The sequence below is a fragment of the Limanda limanda genome, chromosome 3, assembly GCF_963576545.1.
Source record: "Limanda limanda chromosome 3, fLimLim1.1, whole genome shotgun sequence".
NCBI lineage: Eukaryota > Metazoa > Chordata > Actinopteri > Pleuronectiformes > Pleuronectidae > Limanda > Limanda limanda.
The window spans coordinates 24,788,001-24,810,585 of NC_083638.1; the positions used below are offsets into that span (position 1 = coordinate 24,788,001).

The 22,585-nt window shown below is 41.5% G+C and overlaps 1 protein-coding gene across 1 annotated transcript; it reads left to right on the forward strand.

The window, feature by feature from the left end:
* Positions 1 to 668: 668 nt before the first annotated feature.
* strc1 (stereocilin 1) lies at positions 669 to 22,326 on the forward strand. The gene is made up of 29 exons (XM_061067655.1): positions 669 to 711; positions 1,447 to 2,133; positions 2,243 to 2,267; positions 2,809 to 4,192; positions 6,428 to 7,279; positions 8,297 to 8,362; positions 9,502 to 9,612; positions 9,751 to 9,905; positions 11,167 to 11,353; positions 12,099 to 12,214; positions 12,805 to 12,934; positions 13,021 to 13,203; positions 14,171 to 14,209; positions 14,304 to 14,474; positions 14,785 to 14,925; positions 15,522 to 15,583; positions 15,689 to 15,824; positions 16,821 to 16,909; positions 17,545 to 17,680; positions 17,807 to 18,003; positions 18,378 to 18,468; positions 18,684 to 18,855; positions 19,290 to 19,465; positions 19,576 to 19,731; positions 20,292 to 20,434; positions 20,550 to 20,698; positions 20,831 to 20,928; positions 21,252 to 21,402; positions 22,175 to 22,326. The coding sequence occupies exons 1-29, from the start codon at positions 669 to 671 to the stop codon at positions 22,324 to 22,326; spliced, it is 6,198 nt and encodes a 2,065-aa protein (XP_060923638.1).
* The last annotated feature ends 259 nt before the right edge of the window (positions 22,327 to 22,585 follow it).

A 22,585-nucleotide genomic window follows, 5' to 3' on the forward strand; every position in this document is an offset into this window, starting at 1 on the left:
GAATTGATCACTTATAGCTTCTATAACTTGTGATTGTGGAGATTATTGAAGACGTAGTTAGTTTTTATATCCTGTGTGTCCACCAGCACCATCATCATCTCAGCCCTCACCAGTCTGTAGATGTACCTGCAGCAGATTGTGTGAAAATCCTCCTGCAGTCAGTCTGCTGTCTTCTGCCGCCTCCTGACACCACTCCGGTTTCACATGGAGGAATTAATCAACACACTGGGTTAATAATTCAGCAGCGATGGCCGTGCTTGTTGCAGAAATCCCTTCTGCCTTTCACAGCCTTCATTTCACACCCACACCGACACCTCGGCCCTGTGTGTAATTAGGCCGCTGACAGTGACTCAGACCCGGTGTAGGGTTGCGGAGCAGGGCCGGAGCTGAGGAGGCTCCAGACAGAGAGGGGGGGGGGCCCTGACAGGCAGCAGCAGCACCTGCCCCTCACCCCCACTCCAGAAGTCTGCTGGAGGATGAGGAACAGCCTGAACCACGTGTGTTGCTCTTAACGACTGACACTTCACCAGCAGGATGTCTGTTTCCAGCCCGGCTCTCCAGCTGCAGGTGAACATCTCCATCGCGTCAGCAGGATTTGACTGAGAGGGACACATTGTGTTTCTATCTGGAGGAGCTGTCTGCTTTGAGCTGGACTGAGGAGACAAACAATGTGGTCCGCACCAGCTGCTTCCATGGTGTGCGTCCTGTTAGGTGAGTTCACGACAGACACTCAGTTCAACATATGGCCAACGATTATATTAAGAGAAGGATTTTCACATCATTATCGTTATATATCATTATTATGATATACGTCACTTTTAGGCTTTTTGCTCTTGAGTGAAAGTTGTAGTTTTAAACTTTTCTTTATTTGGTGGAACGCTTATGTGTGATACATGTGCTTGTACAATGCACAAGTGACATATTGATATGTTAGACTTTTGTTATGTTGCTATTGATGAATATTATATTAATATATAATAATAATTATGTATATTGTTTTATTGCCTTAATTTATCGTTGATTAAAATCACCCAGGCATGCATCGTCCAATAAAAACAATATATTGAATAAAAACGTGGAAGAAATTATCATTATTATTATCATTATCATGTATGACCTGTAATATAAATGCAGATAACTAAACATTAATTGTCTTTTTAAGCTTGAGTGCAAGAGGTAAAAAATTTAAATAACTTTTTTATCCGTTAGAACTTCATTTGAATAAAAGTATCAGACACATACAACATTCAGAGAACATTCAACAAAAGTAAACTCATCTTTTAACTGTGAAGGTTATAACTGAATAAATATTATGAGAATTAATCCAATGTCACACAGTCTTTGACATTTTGTATTTCTTGTGATTTTTTCTTCTTCACAGTATCAAAGAGTAGAAAGACTTGTATCTGTGGGTCAACAGAAATGAATATTTCCTGTTTCCTACAGGGATCATATGTGATGTGTCCTCACTGCAGCCCAGAGTTCTGCAAAGACGGAACGGGCAGATTCCAAAGGAGCTCACCACATTAGAGGAAGACATCCAGAAAGTCATCAATCAGATCCACTCTTTGTCCAATGACCACGAACAGATGCGCACCTTCACTGCAGGAGAGGATAGTTTGCCCTTAGATGCATATTACAGTGTGCTGAGTAACCTGTACGCTCTCTTCCAACCTCTGGTGAGAGACAGGTTCACAGACGACCTTCCCAGGATCTTAGTGTGCATCATGTCAGGCAGGCAGGACTGCGGCCTGGAGGCAGACCTGACGAAGGCGGTGACTCTGGAGCTGGGAAGACCCCTGCTGGCGTTTGTGTCGTCTCTGAGGTCGCAGACATGCTCTCCACTGAGCGGCGACACACAGTCGTCCAGCTTCTCCAGGGCCTACGTCCAGATGGGGGAGTCGGTGACCACAGCGTTCACTGGGTTTCAGCAAACCATAATAAACATACTTTCAAGTGCCCCCCTCTTTGGGAACTTCATGGGTGCGGCGAGCAGCCTCGTGGACTCAGCCTTGAAAAACGTCCTGAAGTTAATGGCAACGCTGCTCCAAGAACCAATGGACTACATCAACATAGCTTTACAGTTTGGAATCAGCATTCCGTCTTTAGACAGCGAGGAGACCTGTCCGCAAGGTAAAACCTTATCCTTTAAAATAAATTGAATAGTGAGATGTACTTTATAATGCACAGTTTATTACAAATTCTCTCTGCTGAATAAATAGTTTTCCCACTTGTTTTGCAGGAGATCTCAAGCAGCTCATCATGTGGTGAGGCCTTCTTTAAATTCAAATAAGCCCCTTTTCCTTATTGAAGCTCCACTGTGGAACTTTTGGCCGCAATTAATACTGTGGAGCAATGATTTTAAGACTGGCTCCCCTTTTGTGTTGTGCATGAGCATAAGGTCGTAGAAGGTGCAGTTCACTTCCCTGCTGCTGTTTCTGAAAAGATAAAGTCCCCGTTCTGGACAGACAGGAACATCTTCATGTTGAATCAACAATAGAGAAACATGTTGGGGGAAAAAAGAGACCTTTATGTCTGATTTTGGGAAAGTGAAACATATTCTGGGAATCTGATATTCCCTCTTATCTGTGGCACCTCACATAGGTCTCATATGGCTTTCAGTATGGTCATAGGGTCAGGCAGAAACCCTGGATTAAGTAAGATTGAGGACATGTTTTGTAGTAAAAAACGGACATGTGAATACAGAATGGAGGAAAAGTCCCCAAGACAAATAGAATTTCCCCTCCATATATCAGCCAGTGAAGCTCTCACTAAATCTGTGGCCTCCCTGATATATTCTTTGTTTAGGGGGATCAACCACAACGTGAGCTGGTCCTTCAGTGACTCCATCGTGGACATCCTCCTGGACATCTTCTCCGCCTCGCAGCAGCCTCCATGCACCTACCCAGGGCCCGGGTGCCAGAGCCCCCCCAGCGTCCTCTTCCAGCGCAGCGGCCCGGAGGGGGAGGCAGGTGACCCCAACGACGACCTTCTCACCTGTGATCACACCAGCCTGGCTCGGCTCAACGACACGCTGTGCGCCGACATCCTGTCCGGGTCGAGGGCTGGATCCCACAGCTCGGTGCTCACCCTCTGCCAGGCGCTGGCCTCCCTCAGCGTCCTGCAGGTGCAGCAGGTGTGGAGCAACGTGTGCTGGGTGGTCCTGGAGCTGGCGGCCCCCCTCAGCAGGTCACCCGGCTGCAGGGCTGGGGACGTGGGGCCTTCCCCGGCCTCCACCATTCCTTCCCCGGCCTCCACCACCACCACCACCACCCCTTCCTCTCCCACCGCCCCTCATCGGGTGGCCAGAGAAGCCCCCAACCTCCGGCAGCTCGCCTGCGACTACCCCACCTGGTCTCAGAACGGGACGCAGGTGGACCCCGTGCTCGTGACCCTGTGCAGCGACAACGAGCGCCAGGAGTTCGTGCGCCACGTGTGCAGCGCCCCCCCCCTGCTGGGCCAGCTGCTGTCGGACCGGATGAACATCTGGCTGTACGCGTACTGTGCCAACTCGTCCGCAGACCCCCAGGACCTGGTGGAGCACTTCTGCGGCTACGGGAAGTGGCTGGACCAGCCCGAGGTGCAGGTGGGCCCCCACCTGCTGGAGTTCTGCATGGACCTGGACGGCCCCACGCTGACCACACACATCTGTCAGAACACCGGGTTCTTCATGATGCTGTTCTCCCACCCGGAGAACTTCCAGTTCATGCCCAACTGCTCAGTGGCGCCCCCTGCAGGCCTGTTCCCCGACCCGGGTTCCCTGATGCTAGAGTCGTGTCGTTACTCTGAATGGCGCGACGTTGCTCAAGTCCCCGAGGACGTGTTGGTCCAGTGTGTCCGCCTCGACCACACCGGGTTCACTACCGAGGTTTGCGCAAACAAGACTTTCCTCGCCAGTCTGCTGCTCAACACGGAGAACGACTGGCTGCAGAGTCACTGTGAAACCTCTCTCGGTTCCCCCCCCACCGAGCCCAGCCCGCCCCTGAACAGCGAGGACTGGTGTGACTACGAGGCGTGGGCCGAGCGGCCGGTGGACGAGTCGGTGGTCGGCCTCTGCTGGAACATCGATAAGCTGGTTTTTCGGAAGAACGTTTGCTGCAGGGCGTCGCTGCTGGAGAAGCTGGTAGAAAACCCTCAGAACCAGTGGCTGGTGTCTGTGTGCAGGGAGGTAGAGGACCTGGTGTCCCCACAGGTGGGTGTGTCCCCTCTAGGATGTGGCTCTGTGTCGTCCAATATATAATATATATCTATTAGGGCTGGGCAACGATTAAAAGTTTTAATCGCGATTAATCGCATGATTTCCCTGATTAATCACGATTAATCGCATTTGTATACGCAAAATCCAATAATGAATTAAGAATTAGTGTATAGCGCAATTTTATTTTCAATGTTCTGCCATATGAACGAAAGTGTCATAACATTTGTTGTGCAAACACTTTTAACATCAGCATTTAATACAGTATCAGTTAAATAATATATTCAGTGTAAATCTCAACTTAACAATGTTATCAAAGCAAATACAAAATTAAAGCTCAATGCCACTGCCAGGGCATTAATGTTATCCTCTTCGTTATGAAAAATGTATACTCCTCCCTGCGTCTAACGTAGTCTGCCGAAGCCTCGCTCCGCTCGCTGTTTCGTTGAGTGATTTGCTGATATCAACTGTGTGTTTTAATTTAGGTGATATTTTAGACTGGAAGTACTCCAGTGATAAGAAAATTCACCTTGGCAGTGGCTACAAATTACTTTGGTTCTGTCGACTCCGCCGTCTGGAAGAACTTTAAAATGAAAATGGCCATGTAAAAGCTCCGTACCCTTATCCATGGTTGTTTATCCGCCAATTATTTTCTTTTTTCCTGTTCCGCAGCAGTCAGCAACAGACTTTCACAAAATAAAAGCCTGACTTTCACAATAAAACAATAAATAATCAAACCTGAGTTAATGCAAGATAAAATAATTAATCGAGTTAACTCATCACTTGAGTTAACTCGATTAAAACGAGTTAACTTGCCCAGCCCTAATATATATATATAAACTTTAATAAACTTTAATACAGGCTCAGGGCCCACAGAGAAAAACAACAACAATACATACAATCAATACATTACATACAAATATACAGGGAAAGAAGGGCTAAAAAAGGCAATCATGCCAGTGTCCCCAGATCTTGGATGTGTATTTGACAGAGCTGCGGCCAGGGTCTGTCATAAGATCAATTATTAAATTTGTAGAGCGGTACAGCCGACTCATAAACTTAAAGGTTAGGTTCCTCAGCAAGGCCATGAAGGTGGTTAGACCCATATTACAAAACAACTCACTGGCTCTAGTACTCCTGGGTTTCTTCAGGAGTATCCTAAGACAGTCATTATAGGCTACTTTCAACCTACGCAAGCTCTCCTTGTAATTCACCCAGAGTGGAGCTGTATAGAGAGGGGTGCAGTAGGCTCTAAACAAATTAATCTTAACATTATCTGTACAGTGGTGGAATTTTCTGACCAACATGTTAGCTTGGACATAGAGCAATCCCCTCTGTCTGCACATGTCGGCATCATCCTCCAACGTGTCTGTAATAATGTGCCCTAAGTATTTGCTACTTTTGGAGACCCCCAGAGTTTGCCCAGAAAGATGAAAGGCAGGGAACTTAATATCCATGTCATCCTTAGTTCTACAGACCATTACCACACTCTTATTGGCATCAACTCGTTTGCATGATAAATTACCAAATTTGAATTTCAGAGACACATTGAAAAAAAGGAGAGGCAAAAGTTATTAGAGAACAATTATTAATTTATTCCGTGTGTACATATATAAAAAAATAATCTTTAATTCACAGAACCATGACGGATAAAGATGTAATTGAATCAGAAGCGATCAAACAAATAGAGGAAAGTAGAAAACAGCTGAAAGGTGTACTACACATGAACTCGTCAGTGTGGTCGCACCTAAAGTACAAGCAGTACTCAAACATTTCTGTGGGTAAAAGTACAAATAAACAGACAAAAATATAATCAAGTCAAATGAAAAGTGGATGGGATTTTCTACTTGAGTAAAAATAAGACAGTATTTGCTTTAAACTACAATTAGAGTATTAAAAGTAAAAGTACTTGCTGGGAGTAGCCTATTCCCTAATGAAACCATCATCGACATCATTAACTGTACTTACTGTATATGTTGTTATATTAATAAAAAATGCTGCAGATGATATAACAATGTTTTGTAAAAGTGGTCCAGAAAGTACAAATAGTTACATATATATTTAATGGAGTAGAAGTGAAAAGTGCCTGAAAATAATTCTACTTCAATACAGAATGATAAAACAAATACTTTAGTAGAGTAATGAAATAAATATACCTTGTTAATTTCATATGAGTTATATATTTTTGAGAATTTGTTTTCTGATACTGTGTTCAAATAATCTGTACTCTAGGCGTGCAACTACTCAGAGTGGATCTATCCCATCATGGTGGACATGACCGAGCTCGCTCTCTGCTCCGAGATCGACCCGCTCAACTTCACCTCCATAGTCTGCACCAACCGAACCATCCTCCGGAACCTGCTGACCAATCAGGACAACACCTGGCTCATACAGCACTGTGCCAACCGCACAGGTCCCGGGGTTTCTCCTGGAGATGATGGCGTTGACCCGGCTGGATTCGACCCTGCCGAGCAGTGCCTGTACTCCAGCTGGAGCGTGGCTCTTCCAGATGTGTTGCTGCTAACTCTCTGCTGGGAAAATGACCAGACAAATTTTATCTCCTCTGTCTGCCCAAACTCGGTTCTCCTCGACTCGCTGTCCCAGGAGCCGTCCAGTAAATGGGTGAGCAGGATGTGCAAGACCTACACCAACTACACCGCCACCACCACCACCACCGCCACCGCCACCACCACTACCATCGCCACCAACCTCAGCACCACTGCACAACCTGATTTTTGCCTGGCTAGGAAACTGGTGAGGCAGTTCAACTGGAACTGCTCGGCTGACTTCACCTCCGCCTGTCGGCCCGGGGCCAGTCAGAGTGTGACCCTGCAGATGATGTTGCGTTGCTGGGCGGAGAGTCTGAGGCCCCGCGCGGAGGACCTGCTGACTCCACCTGTGGCTGCGGTTCTGGAGCAGGCAGTCAGCACTACGGTGGTGTTCCTGTTGGCCCTGGAAGAAGTGCAGAACACCTCGCTGCACGTCATCAAAAACATTAGACTCAACGTGCTAGAGTCTGTGGATCGCTACCTGGAGAGGGAAAAAGACTTTGGAAAAAAGAGAGTCGTGCTGCAGTGCTTCGGGGTAAATATTGTTTTATTGTGCAGTTAAAATTGAGTTGCTATCCCTGATCAAAGAAATATTCACAGTCTTACGCAACAGTAGCAATACTGACATACATAAAAAAAACTATTGCAACTACAAGTTCTGCAGTTAAATGTGCTAAAACTGTAAATATAAAAGTCTGAAAACTGTATTTATTAAGAAATACCTTAACCCTCTGCAAGTATTAACATCAAAATGTCCTATACTATAATTTTCAGAACTATAATACTGAAATGGGCCATTCTGCTATATACCTTTACTTAAGAATCACATACTGCTGTAGCTGGTAATCTTAACTAAATTACATACTACTTAATAAACTACATAAGCCTCAAACTTTTGATTAAGTACAGTACTTGGGTAAAAGTATTTAGTTATCAACTTATTTATACTATTGTACTATCATAATAATCTCTGAGGAGCAGGTTAATTGTTTTAATTGGTCCAAGTGGAGGATTTTATGTATTTTCCATTTTATTTTACTTCTTATTCTTCAGAGAACAAACAGGAATCTGTTGCTCAGTGAGAACTAATGAAGAATCATTCAGGTATTTTCTTGGACATTGACTCTGCAGGTTAATCAGAGAGAGATTCTCCTTCATCTTTTATTCATACAGGCTCAATCAGTTTCTGCGTCGGACAATTCATTGACTTCAAAGTTCATCTAATTATTCATCTATATCAATTACCATCAGTGTCACAGTGATGCAGCTGACCTTCCGTGTAAAGGCAGCCTACACCTGGTTTACTCTTACACTCCTGTCATCGATATTGACGTTATGAACCTCGTCTTTTGGGTGGAGTCAACACTGTCTCACACTTGATTTGACCATTACACTGATCTGTGTGTGTGTGTGTGTGTGTGTGTGTGTGTGTGTGTGTGTGTGTGTGTGTGTGTGTGTGTGTGTGTGTGTGTGTGTGTGTGTGTGTGTGTGTGTGTGTGTGTGTGTGTGTGTGTGTGTGTGTGTGTGTGTGTGTGTGTGTGTGTGTGTGTAGACAGTGCAAACCAGCTTGATGCAGACAGCAAGAGATTTGACCACAAAAGACTTCTTCTTCATAAAGGTAACTAGAAGTGACATATAGATTTATATGAGGTCACTGTGACCTTTGAAATCGAATCAGTTCATCTATGAGTCAAAGTTGATTTGGCCATCTATGAAGATATTCACTAGATTAGGTTTTCCTGATGTTCCCTGTACAACACTCCGCTCCATTTACTGGAACACTTACTTCACATCATAAGTGACATGTGCACATGTTATTATTATTATATTTACAATTATTATTATATATACTGTTGTTGCCATTATTACTATATAATGCTATTATATTGGTATAATTACTCTCATATATAAATAAATGTTATGTTATATTATATACTATATATACTGTACTATTTTTATATACTGTCTAACAATAACATTACCATCATATCATCAGTACTATTACCATCATCTTGCCACTGCACCTTATCTACCTATTTATCTTGTGTTTCTGTTTTTATTCTTTCTACCTCAATATTTTTTATTTTATTCTATTGTATTGTATTTTATTGTATTCAAATATACCGGCTGCAATGACGACTTAATTTCCCTTCGGGGATGAATAAAGTTATCTATCTATCTATCTATCTATCTATCTATCTATCTATCTATCTATCTATCTATCTATCTATCTATCTATCTATCTATCTATCTATCTATCTATCTATCTATCTATCTATCTATCTATCTATCTATCTATCTATCTATCTATCTATCTATCTATCTATCTATCTATCTATCTATCTATCTATCTATCTATCTATCTATCTATCTATCTATCTATCTATCTATCTATCTATCTATCTATCTATCTATGGTGTTCACAAGGCAACGTGTTTTGTGAGGTCACAGCAATCTTAACCTTTCACCTATGGCCACCGAAATCCAAGCAGTTTATCCTTGAGTCCAACTGAATGTTTTTACCGAATTTCAAGAAATTCCCAAAAGACATTCTTGAGATATCGTGTTCACAAGAGTGGGACAGACGGTTGGAAACATAAAACCTTTCGGCCCCTGGCTGTCACTGGCATGAAGGTGTAACAATGGGAATCATTATCTGAATTCTCATGTAAAGTAGGAAATATAAAGTTAAACAAGTATGTGTGTAAGTTTGTTCATGTTTATTGGACTAATGCCCTAATGTATTAATGGTTGCAGGAGTACTTCAGGCTGCCGCTGAGCAGCCTGAGGTCAGTGCTCAGCGCGGCTAACATCACCACTGTCAGACTGATCCTTCAGTACTACAGCAGGAACAAGGAAACGCTGCAGGTGAAGAAACTCACCATTTAACATCCAGACCTTCATGCCAACCATGTTTAGTCTGTGTTTCATTCTTTGTTCACCCTTTGATGATTCCACAGTTTTTCATTCTTGCGGACACAAAATCTGTTTACCTCTGTTTTCCAGTTGCCTGATCAGTACCTGCCCAGCATGTTGTCAGTTCTGCTCAACACCCACGTGAAGACAGATGTCAGTCTCTTCCCTGAGCTGGCTCCTCTGCTGGCCTCAGCCAGTACCGCTGACATCCAAGCTTTACCCCCACTGCAGAACAACGTGATTGTGCAAGTGATGGTGTCCCCTTATATGATCCAATACCATAGACTCTATATGATGATGGACGACATGACTGCTCCCAAAATTGAAGTTAAAATGTCTCGATCGCCCCCTGGTGGGTGGCTGCAGCGCAGGTCGTGAACCCAGCCACCTCAATGTTAGTGTATGGGACATGAACCAAACTAAAAAGTTCAAGGAAAGGTCAAATAAAGGTTTCTCAAAGATGGTTTTAATTACCTATTTGTTGCTCTAAGAATGAGAAACGTCCTGATCAACAGCTGAGACTGACTCATGACTGGCTGTGTCCTACGCAGTATCATGTCTGTGTCCAACCTTGTGTTACATCTCTGTAACCCAGTGTTACATCTTGAGTATTCCATGTTGAGTACAGTCTGAAGTGAACAGCCTGATTTGTTTTGTGCTCAATCATGCAGTATCACTTTCCGACATACCTAAGGCTTCCATCTGGCCACAGGTCCGGTGTCAGGCTTCCGTGACAAGAGATGTGTCATTTCACCCCAAGATGCCAGGAACATGCATTATAGATTGCAAGTAAAGGAAACTAGTGCACTTACTAGATTTCAGTGTAGAAAGAGCTTCTAGTGCGTGTGTAGGTATCTGATCTTGTTTCAACAAGGATGAGCCTTTTAACTCAGAACAAACAGTTAGAAAATCAAATTAATTTCTATTACACCTTTCAAAACAAAGTTACAATAGAAATCAATACAAAAAACAATTTAAGGATGAAATACAGTAGGTAGATTAACACAAGTTGTTGTTTTTTTCTCGTTTTTTTCATCTTGTAGTTTGACAGGTATGTGTTAAACTATATGAGGTATATATAGATGATATATATAGATATAGATAAATCAGTAATGAATTAACCTTTAGATGAAGCAAGTGCTTCCCTGTCTTTATGCTATGAGTATAAGGCAGATTTTTTCTACCTGGTTGATTCGTAAAATATATTTGTACTTTAATACAAATTGAAAACATTATTTTATACATTCAGATATTTATACGTAACAATGACACATGTTAGTGGTATCAATCTTTGCTCAACAAGAAAGTCAATAAAATTCCAAAGATTCCTAATATTTGATCTGTACCTGACTTACAGTAGTAACAGTCCTCTCAGTATGTTTAAATTACTTGAATTCAATATGTCAATGGCTACATATAGTATTATCGCAAATATTCCATAAAACTGATACAACACAGTTTCAGTAAATAACGTGAGTGAAAACAATCTTTTATTTTTGTTTATAGGAGGGAGGCCATCAACGGTAACCTGGGTCACATGACTCTGGACCAGCAGGAAGCATTGGGCCAGTGGTTCAGCAAAGATTTGCCCCCATCCAAAATCATCGGAGGTCATAAGTCACTCATTAGAGACACTGGAAGCCTGATCGCCTACCTGCCCTTCCGCAACTTCCAACACCTCTCGCCTGCTCAGGTAACGGCAGCTCTGATCCCTGACACCCGGCCGCGAAACCTAAGAAACCTGGACTATTAAAGTTCGATTAGCCCCGGGGCGCCGGCCGAGCTCCACGTCACGGACCGGTCAACAGAAAGCACAGACGTACAACATCTTCTTTCTCTGTCACCACCAACATGTCTCCTCATAAGCTCATGTTCAATAAGTAAAGATGAGGACACATGAATTATCAATGAACAGAAAACAGATGGTCTCTGACCTTTCACTCATAGAGGAGTTTGAAAGACGGGTTTAAAGGAGTAGTTTGGTATTTTTGTAAATACTTTAATCGCTTACAAAGAATTCAATGAGAAGGTTGATACCACTCTCATGTCTGTCCAGTGAAAATAAAGCTACAGCCAATTAACTTAGCTTATCTTGGTGAAAATATCCAGCAAAACAAGTTATGTTTTTACATTTTTGCATTCATTTGATAAACAAACTATTAGGTATCTTTATTGAGTTCATAGATTTTGGATTTTATCACCACTGACCACATTTCTGCTGCTTCCTCCTGTTTCATGTCCTAATGCTAAGCTAAGCTTACTCGCTGTGATGATTGCTTCGTATTTCACACACAGACATGTGAGCAGCATTAATTGATTCATTTAACCCGTGACAAAAAAGTAAATTTTATTTTATTTCCTAAAACCTTTGAATGTTATATAGATTCTTTAAAATGTATTTTATGAAAAATGTGTGTGTGTTTGATGTTTATCCACAGCTGGTGGACGGGCTGGATGTGTTGCAGGAAAGCAACCTCACTGCTCTGAAGCAGGAGTTCATCGCTCACAGTCTCGTCAGCAGCTACAGGAACCTGACAGCTCAGGATTTTATCAGGTTCACAAAGAATCCACTCTTTCTATTCACATAGTGTTGTATTTGACATTAGATCAGAAGGATATAAACACTTTAATGTTTACTTTAGCGTGTAGAGTAATTTTTACTTTTGTCACCACTAACTGTTTACCTGCAGGTCAGTAGCACTGCAGACATTTCAGAGAGGGCTATGAATTACATGTAATATTCAGTATTTGTGTTAATAAATAAGACTCTTGACCTCTTTTTATTATGAGAATAGTTTCCATGGGCTGTACTGTTAAAGGTTGTAATGTTTAAAGAAGAAAATCAATCAAACATTTTAAGGGTAAATAACCATAAGGATAATTGTAACGCACATCAATATATAAATATACAAACTATTGTAATGGTAACACAACTCTTTATTTTGCCTTTTAAGAATTAAATGTCACAGAGATACACAGTCATTTGTCCTAAGTGCGATACAGTTCCTGAATCCTGAGGCGATACCTCCACAGGCCGGCTGTGCAGAATGAACGTATTTGTTTTAAATAATGTCTGTGTCACTTCCTGAGAGGAGACGTCTGCTCCCAGCTGTGTGATGTTAAAACAGTGTGTGTATTTTTTAGGATGGGCAAACTGTCATGCCTGGCAGACCCAGAAGACCTGCTGCTGTACAGAGGCACTGAGGCCTTCAGTGTCATCCAGCACTTTGTCATGAACTGCACACGCGAGGGACTCAGTCTACCCAATCATCTGGTACGAACTGACACTTGTAATTGAGCTGTATTTATGTTATTCAGTATTATAATATTTAACATATATATATATATTCTGTACTGCAGATTTCCAGTTTGTTGCTGAACAGCACAGAATTTAATGTCCCCTCGTCGCTCAGCGCAGCTCGACTGGCAGAGGTCGCCCACCTTATGCCCTTGTTGGGTGTGACTTTCCTTCAGGGACTCACTCCACCACAGCTGCTCGCTGTCCTCCCTGCTCTCAGCTCTACTTCATTCAGCCCTGCACAGGTAGAGGAGCGCACCCCACCTGTAATGTATAGTGAACGATGTAGGAATTAGCAGGTCAGAGCATCATCTATAGACTCTTTTGTATAAAGTGAACATCAGGTATCAGAGAGTGGGGGTTTCCTCAGTCCCTTTCACTACACAGAACCTTATTTGTTACATAGAGTCGGGTCTTCTAGCAGCTGGTGGAGCCATTAGCTCCGGAGGAGCAGATGACAGGCAGCGGGTCCTCAGCACAGGGACCCCTGAGGTGAGGTGGCTCCTGAGCAAAGACCTGATCTTCTTCACCATCAGCATTCATCCGAACCGGAGCCTGTCCCCCCCTCAGCCTCGCAGCTGTCGTCTTGCTTTTGTATTTTCAAAGAAATCTCTAGTGGATTCACCTCCTCAAGATAGTTTGACTGCACCATCGTATGGTCAAGCCTAAAGAAAATGTATTTTATATTCCAGTAAATTAAGTAATGGTAAAGACAGCATCACTCAATGTAAACATGATACAGAGCTTTAGCTATAAGATACAGTACATCTGACATACCAGGAAATGATCAGTTAAAATCATCACTCAAATCATAATTATGATTATGTTTTTGGGTTGTTTATCCTTCAATTCCTTCAAATGTGGTCAAACTATTAGTTGGACTCACTGACGAGTTTCACCTTGACAGAATTTCTTTAGATCAGGATCAAATGTTCATTTGGGCTCTAAGATGAACTGATTAGATGTTGGTGGTTGAAGGTGAAGGTCATGGTGGCCTCACAAAACATGTTTTTGTTGATATCTTAAAACCTGCCTTTAACAAATTTCTTCAAATTTTGACCAGTTGTCACTACGACTCACAGATGAACCAATTACATCTCAAAGCTGAAAGGTCACGATGACCTCACATGAGTCTGGAAAAAATGTATGAAACTGTACTGGTGGCAATAATTCCAGTTTTTTGCATTTGCTGTCTTTCTCTTTGTTTTTCAGGCTTCTGTGATTGTAGACAAACTGACTTCCAGTACCACAGTAAGTTATTTAAAAAACACCTCACAACATGAATTGCTTCACTCTGCATTGGTTTATGCCTTGAATCCTATACTCCGTTCTCCTCTCTGCACAGATGACCGCTCCTGGTCAGCTGCAGAAGCTCGGCTCCCTCATCGTGGGAATGAAGACAGAGACCTTGTTGACCCTCACCTCCGACATGCTGCTGTCTTCCCTGCCCGCGATGGCCCAGCAACCCCCCGGCCTCAGCCCGGAGGTGGCCACTTCTATCTCCACCAAACTATGGGTACAACCAAGATTGGGGAGACGCATTCATATTAACTTCAAGGATTTTATTTACAAAACAAGTTTGATGATGTTAGTTAAAGAAAGAAGAAAATCAACCCTAACTTGAGTTGAATAGCATCTAAGAAACATTATAATATCATTAAGAATTGAATATCTTATCACTTATTTCGATCACTGGATTTAATTCAAATGAGACTATAAAACGTTCACTTAGTTTTGGTAGATTTCCTATTTAATCGTGAAGTTTTTACTCAATAACCTTTACTGTTATCTTATGTTATCTTATAAGTTCTCGTACTTCTAACCAGGGGTCTCCAGAGGTTGCCTTGTGGTTGGATGATGTGGAGCCTTTGCTCTACTGCACGCCTCTGCTCAGTGTCCTGCCCAGGACTCGTCTGCTTGTGAATAACATTGCCAATATAACCACGAAACCCTTTAACACACAGCAGGTAACACACCACAACAACAGGGAAATGCCATGTTGTTTTTGTTCTTTATTGCTTTGTGCCTCTAAATATTAAAGGTTCATAAGTTAAAAAAGTAGAAAATAGATTTGAAAACGTGATGATATATTTAATGCAGAAATATACGTGTGTTAGATTTATCTATAGAACTCACTTGTATTTTGCGTGTTTACAAAAAAGAAAAAGTTTACATATACAGATAAATACATAAAGCTAAATACATACAAATATTTGTCCCCATTAGCATTAAGATCTGTGGTGCACAAGTATTTGCTTTCAGTGTTTGAACAGACGAAAGCCTCCAACCTTGACTGTTACCTTCTGTTATGGTCTCTTTGTTCTTCCTCTGCTTGTCATGAGTAAGTGTTTATGACAGTATCTTGATTAGCAGCTTAATTATTAAGTGGAGAAGCAAAAGCAAAGACGTCATCACCACTGACACTGTGAATGGACCTGCCTGTGAAAACAAACAACACAGCCAAAAACCGTCCTAATATCAGATTGCGCTTGGCTCACAAAATGCACAAAATGTCATGTTACAACAACTAGGTAACACAACATGTGTTTGTTATCTCCTCCAGGCTAAAGCTATTTTCAGAGAGGCACTTGACACTAAACCAAACCTAATCCACCAAGACTTTCTGTAAGTAACTTCATTCCTGTGATTACCGTGATCATTTCTCTGCTGATGATTTCCTTTTCTCAGTTTCTTCTAATTGTGTTGGTGGTTTGTGTTATATGTGAGCAGGAGTCTGGGAACACTGGGTCAAGGTGTGAGCTGTAAAGTCCTGAAGAAACTTTTTCAGGCCGACTCTTCACCTTCTGCGGTGATAAGAATCCTCCTCTTCCTCAGGCAGCAGCCTGGTCCTCTGCACACCTCACTGGTGAGCTCACTATAGATTATTGGACTTCATTCTAAAATCTTTTTCTTTGACAGACACGGCCAAAAGTTTTGCTTTCCCAACACTTTATTGAAATACTATAACATATATAATACATTATACAACAATCCTCTTAAAATGCCTCACCTTTTAACTGCATGTGATCTATATCTATATCTATATCTACTGTATATCTAAATCTTTATCAATATCTATATAAAGACATGTCTATGTCTATACCTGCACCCATATATATATCTATATCTATATCTATATCTATATCTACGTAGACACATATATGTATATGTATGTATATTACATTACATTACATTTCATTTAGCTGACGCTTTTATCCAAAGCGACTTACAATAAGTGCATTCAAACCTGAGGGTACAAACCAAGAACAACAAGAATCAAGACAGTAAAATTTCTTCGAAATAAAGCAAAACTACAGAGTGCTATAAGTAAGTGCCATTTTAGTGCTACCAAAGTGTTAGTTTTCAAAAGTGGTTAGTGTGTTTTTTTTTGTTTTTTTTTTATTCAAGGTACAGTCGGAAGAGGAGTGTTTTTAGTTTTCGGCGAAAGATGTGTAAACTTTCAGATGTCCGGATGTCGAGTGGGAGCTCATTCCACCATTTAGGAGCTAGGACAGCAAACAGTCGTGATTTTGATGAGTGTTTAGCTCGCAGTGAAGGAGGAACGAGTCGTTTAGCTGAAGCAGAGCGGAGAGAACGTGCTGGTGTGTAGTGTTTGACCATGGCCTGGATGTAAACTGGACCTGATCTGTTTACAGCATGGTATGCGAGTACTAGTGTTTTGAACCGGATGCGGGCAGCCACTGGTAGCCAGTGTAGGGAGCGGAGGAGCGGAGTAGTGCGAGTGAATTTAGGTTGGTTAAAAACCAGTCGAGCTGCTGCATTCTGGATGAGATGTATATCTATGTCTATGTCTACAGCTATATTTACATCAGTTGTTTTGTGTTATTGTTCTCCTGGACAGAAAATGTGTGTGATCGACGAGATGTATCAGCTGGAGTTCTTCTCTGAGCTGCTCAAAGACCTCGGAGCTGAGATCGCCCTGTCCATGCCGTGAGTCACAAGTTTGCATCAATCCTTTTTTTTTACTGTTAATGTTTTCACATAACATTTGAATGATCTTCAAAATGATTGCAGGGAAAGGTCAACTCGTTAGGAGTCGATAAGAATTATATGTCACATGTGACATATGTGAAAAGTCACCACTTGTTATTTCATGGCATGAAAGGTATGAGAAGCCCATCAGTCAAGTTTGATGATATTTAAAGATAAAAGTTTGTTGAGTGGTGAGGTTTTAGTGATCAGGTCCACTCTCTAGCTCACCTTTGTTGGCACAGAATAAAATCAGGCAAGAAATTCTATCAACAATTTTATCAAATCCTTTTCTTACTGTAAGAATAAAAAAATATATATATATATATTATGGATAGAAGGCCTGTTCCCTCCATTTGGACATAAAACATGTAGGTCAAACTCAATTACTCAGTTTTTTCTTTATGACGGTATGTACGTCTGTGAAGCACGTTGTGTCTTCTCTGCCTCATACAGAACTTACTTATGAAGTCATGCTCCAGAGACAAGCCCTAACCAAACGTCTGTTTAACAGCAGTTTATCATTATGAATAGATTTATTGACAATGTAATGTCTTTAACATTTAGTTCCTGTGTGTTTGTGTGGTAACTTGCAGCATGAGCACCATCAACAAGTTTTCTACAGCTGAGATGAACACTCTGAGGCAGCTGGTCATTCAGGACCCTCGTCACTTTCTCTTGCTGCCGAGGAGAAAACAGGAACTGCTGGTGGACAAAATGGGGCAGAGGATGGTCAGTACACTGTGAATACTCTTATACTTAAGAAACTAAGAGGCCAAAAGACAACAGGAAGATAAAAAGCAAAGATTTTAAGTTTGAAAACAGGAATATTTATAAATGTGAATTGTTTCTCCGCAGAGCATGTACACAGGAGTGTTCACCGAGGAGGAGGTTCGTTTACTGGGCGTCATGGCACCGTTTATTGTGGATGAGGTTTTCATTCATGTGGACCGCAGCTTCTTCATAGACAATCTGGATTTCCTCCTGGGACTCTGCTACAGCGCGAGCAAGATGGACCTGGTGGCTCGGATCCTGCAGGAACCTGCTGTCTTTGGGTAAAGAACTTACAAATTCATTTATTATACGACACATTAATTGTGGGTGATGTTTTTTGTGAAGTCAGGTTTGTGTATTTGATATTTTGCTATTATAATAACTTAGTTATTACATTTCCAAGTTTCTTTAGGGAGAAAATACAACTAAGGTTCACTTAAGAAATTGGCCTCTAAACGTTGTTCATTTTAGAGTTTTGTCAAGTGGGGTTTAATGTATGTTTATAGAATTTCATAATCTTCTATAGAGTGAGAAATGTTAGTTCACAGTTGAGGGTGAAAGATGATGAATATCTACATTATATGACAGAGGCTTCATATGATAAAAAGCAGGAAACTGAGGAAAGATGATGAAGCGCTCTCTTGTTTCCTCTCAGCCCAGTGACGAACTGGAACCAGACAACTCTCAGTCAGTTGGACCGGTTCCTGTTCTTCCTGCCTGAGGACAGTGTGCAGGACATTTCCATGGTGAGTTGACTGATATATTTTACGTCATAAATACTCCTCAGGTTGAGACTCACTCCTGTAACAGATTTTTTTGTTTTCCGGAAATCTATAGAGACGCATTGGTGTCTTGATTCCATGGCAAGAGAGGCCAATGCAGGCATATAAATGAGTTCCTCATAAAACATCTCCAGTCAGTGTCTCTACATGTTTGTGTGTTGTTGTCTGTGTTCCCTCAGGCGTTGATGACTCTGGGACATATAGAGAAGCTGTTCATGATGCAGCGTCGGTGGGAAGACGGGCCTGTGGGAAGTCGTTGTTTGAACAAGAATGAGAGGATGGCATTTTTTGTCAAGCAGCAGTTTATTCTTCAGTTTTTCCTGGGCTTTATCATTATAAATCCTCTGTCACGTGAGCATCACATTCCTAAAATCTCTCAAATTGCTACCAAAGAGTTGTTCATTATCGGTGCTCTGTAAAAGCACTGGCTGTCTGCCATACAGTCGACTACCGAATGAAGAAGTTGTTACTTTCACTAGATAATAGCTTGTTCTGTTTGATTTGTATAATACGCCAAGTGTGCAAGAGTGAATAAGAGCTCTTAACAAGCTAATTACAAATTTTCCTTACAAATAATCCACTGCATGTTAACAATTGGGTAGAAAATCTTAAAAGAGCTTTGTTATGTGTATTTTTTGTAGTTCTGTTTTAAGAAAGTTATAAAATGTATACATAAAATGAAACATTTTTAATTTGCTCATAGAAGTTGTTGATCTTATATAATTTTGTACATATAGTCATATGTCAGCCGCCTCCTCTAATCAGATGTTTGTGTCTGTTACCAGAGACTCCAGTCGATCCGACCTGTGAGATTCTGCGCTCCATCACTCCGGCTGCCTGGCCCTCCAGCAGCCTGACCAGCATGTCTTCATCTGCCTTCTCCAACTGTCTGGAGCTGATGGGTCACGACCCGTTCCTCTCATCCTACCAACGCAAGCAGCTGCTCCAGAAGGTCAAACAGGTGAGGGTCATTTGTCGTCTTCTTCATCTCATTCTCAGATGTGTTTCATTCACAGTGTGTCTGCTCTGTCTTTGACGGGTACCTCTGGAATAACACGCATGTGCCTGTAGATGTACGGCCCCGTCTCGTCCTTCTCCCCGTCTGTGATCTCTCAGCTGGGTGGTCTGGCATTAGAGCTGACGGTAGACGAGCTGAGCAGCCTCCGACTGATTGAGCAGAGGAGCATCGCTGCTCTGGGTGCTGTCAGTGGCTGGAGCAACAGACAGGTACCTGCTTTAAGATATTATCTAAACTCATCATACTGCTCTTATCAAACATTTTTCATACTATGTAAATTGAGTTAAATCTAAAATACAGTTTTTTATATTTTTAATTTGATAATGTTTAATATTATCCTGTGCACTTTCCCGAGGACTCTGTAGAAAGCTTATATTATTCTATGAACACCACACAGTCAGTCTCAGCTATCTATGGAGACACTTTGGCTTCACCCTTGAGGAGGCGTCATGTAGTCCATCTTCATTTAAAGTCTTTGATTCAAATGAACATGGCTGTCTGTTGAAAAACAACCACAGTAAAAGTGGGATGATCGTAAACAATGGATGTTCCACAACAAAACGACAGGACCAATGACACTAAATAAATATTAAAGTCACCTCACACTTAACTAGAGCTTTTTCAGTGACCCAGCGTTTGTCAGATTTTCTCTCAAACACTTTTTCAGGGCTGTTGTGTTAGACTGTATTAAATTCAGCTGATCCTTATAAACGGAACCTGTGGAAAAAGTCAGGATGTCTGGGTCACAACTCTTTTTCCTTCCTCCCAGTTGGCTGCTCTCTTTACCACCGTGTTGAACTCCACCAAACGGACTCCCAGTCAGCTGGACTCCAGCACGCTGGTGGCCATGGGACACATCGTGTGTGGAGCTAAAGACACACAGATCAAATATTTCAATGCTGTTGAGTTCAGGTGAGCAAATAAAAACGAAAACACTTCAGAAAATTCTTCGTTCCACCTTTTCGTTTAAATCCTGATGTTTGAATTCCCTCTCTCCTCGTGCTTTGTCTCTCCCTGCTGGCTGCAGTAAGGCAGTGCTCTTTCTGGGTCAGTTGACGCTCTCCTGCTCAGAGGAGCAGCTCAACGCTCTGGTGGGGCTGCTCAGACACAGTCTTGCTTTTGGACTCATCAGTTCGTGGGGAACTGACGTCTTCATTGAGATCGGAGTTCTGGCAGGTTTGGTTCCTTCACTGTCTTTGCCTCGTGAAGTGTGGGCTCACAACCTGAAATTAAAATCACCAAATGTTAGTGCATTACATTACATTACATTACATTACATTTCTTTAAAACATTTCCCACTTTTTGCAGCTGGTCTTGACGACTTTGCCATGTCGGCTTTGGTGAAAGAGCAAATCGAAGGAATTACACCCATGGCTATCTCGATGATATCGACTGTACGGTTCAGTGTAAGTCCACATTTCATAAAACAATATTCACAGCATGAGCTCTCAGTCCAGTGTGTAAGATTTAGGTCAAAGGGGTCGATTGACATGAATTTGAAAGTAAAATAAGCCTAGTGATGTTTTCACCTGTAAGTTTCATCTAAAATGTACAAATTGTTGTTTTCTTTACCCTAGAATGTGCCCTTTATATTTATAAACCTTGGAAATGAACTTTGGAAATGAAGAAATTAAATCCTTTTGTATTTTTAGACTTAAGAACAAGTCCTGATGTTAAAATCTGCTTCTCTCTCTATGTGCCTGCCTGTCTGTTTTGTAATTTCCTCTAGGTGGCGTTAAACCACATCCAGATCAGCATGTTCTCCTATGAGCAGGCGGCTGCAGTGACTCCGAAGCAGATCGCCGCTCTGTCAGAAATGCAGAGGACTGCCCTCGCCATGGCGCTGACGCGGTGGGAGAACAGGCCAATAGACTTCAGAGGTAAAACGTTGAAACATTTGAAATCTATATATCGACTGGTCATGATCAACTACTTAATACTTCTTTCAAAAGTAAAGCTCTGAACAAAATGTTGTCCCAACTCCATACTAATACTATACATGTTTATACAAATATTCATATTATAGTGTTTTTAGTTAGTTTACGAGACATAAAGTAGTTAATATTTGCTCAAAGGGAAATCATACAAGTTGCCCTGTGATAGATACTGAGTTGAGCCAATAAAATCCCAAAATGTATTTTTCTAAAGATGTAATAATAGATGTTTTGTTTTCATATCTGAGACGATCGTGGAGCTGTCTGACCAACTGCAATTCGATTTATTTTTGCTCAGCTGTAAGAAGCTCATGTATTTTATTTCTGTAGCAGCAGCATACTCAGAAAAAAAAATAAAGCCAATTCAGAATGTACACAGACATCTTTTAACATACATGTTAATGTATGAATTAATTATTTTTATTATTATTTTTATCATAGCAGATTTTTCTGAAGAATGTTTACTCTTTGAAAAGTTCATACATAAACCTTGGTTAGAGCAGTATAGTATTCTATTTATTGTGTGATTGAATGAAACATTTATACTGGAATATCTTTCTAGATGCTTTGACAGTGCTTATTTTCCAATGAACTCAAAGTGGAGTCAAATAGATCTATTTCCATGTGTTTTTTGTGATAATACACAAAGACAGATAATCCGCAGAGCTCCTATTTTGCACGGCCCTACATTTGTATTGGTTTCACTGTGTTCCTGTAGGGAAGTCACTGGGGCTGACGCTGAGCCACAGTCCTCTGTGCCTCGTACTGGGACTGCTGATGCTGCTGATGGTTCTGCCCGACCCTGATCTGCCCTGGCACATGACCCCGCTCACCCCGGCTGGATCAGGAGACGCCTCTTCACCCACATAACCGAGACGATCTCACTGATCTGTGCAAACCGTAACTCCTGGATAATCAGCAGCACTTCAGGATGTATAAATATAGTTTAAATATAAGTGTTCAGTGAGACTTTTTTGCAGTTGTTGCTTTGAATTATCAACATTCAGCAGTAAACAAACCAAAGATATTGTTCAATTCAGAGAAGAGAAAAACTAAACATGTTCAGTGTATAAACAACATATCCACTAATACCCAGAGAATTCTTTTCATTTCCCTTTTCATTTCCTTT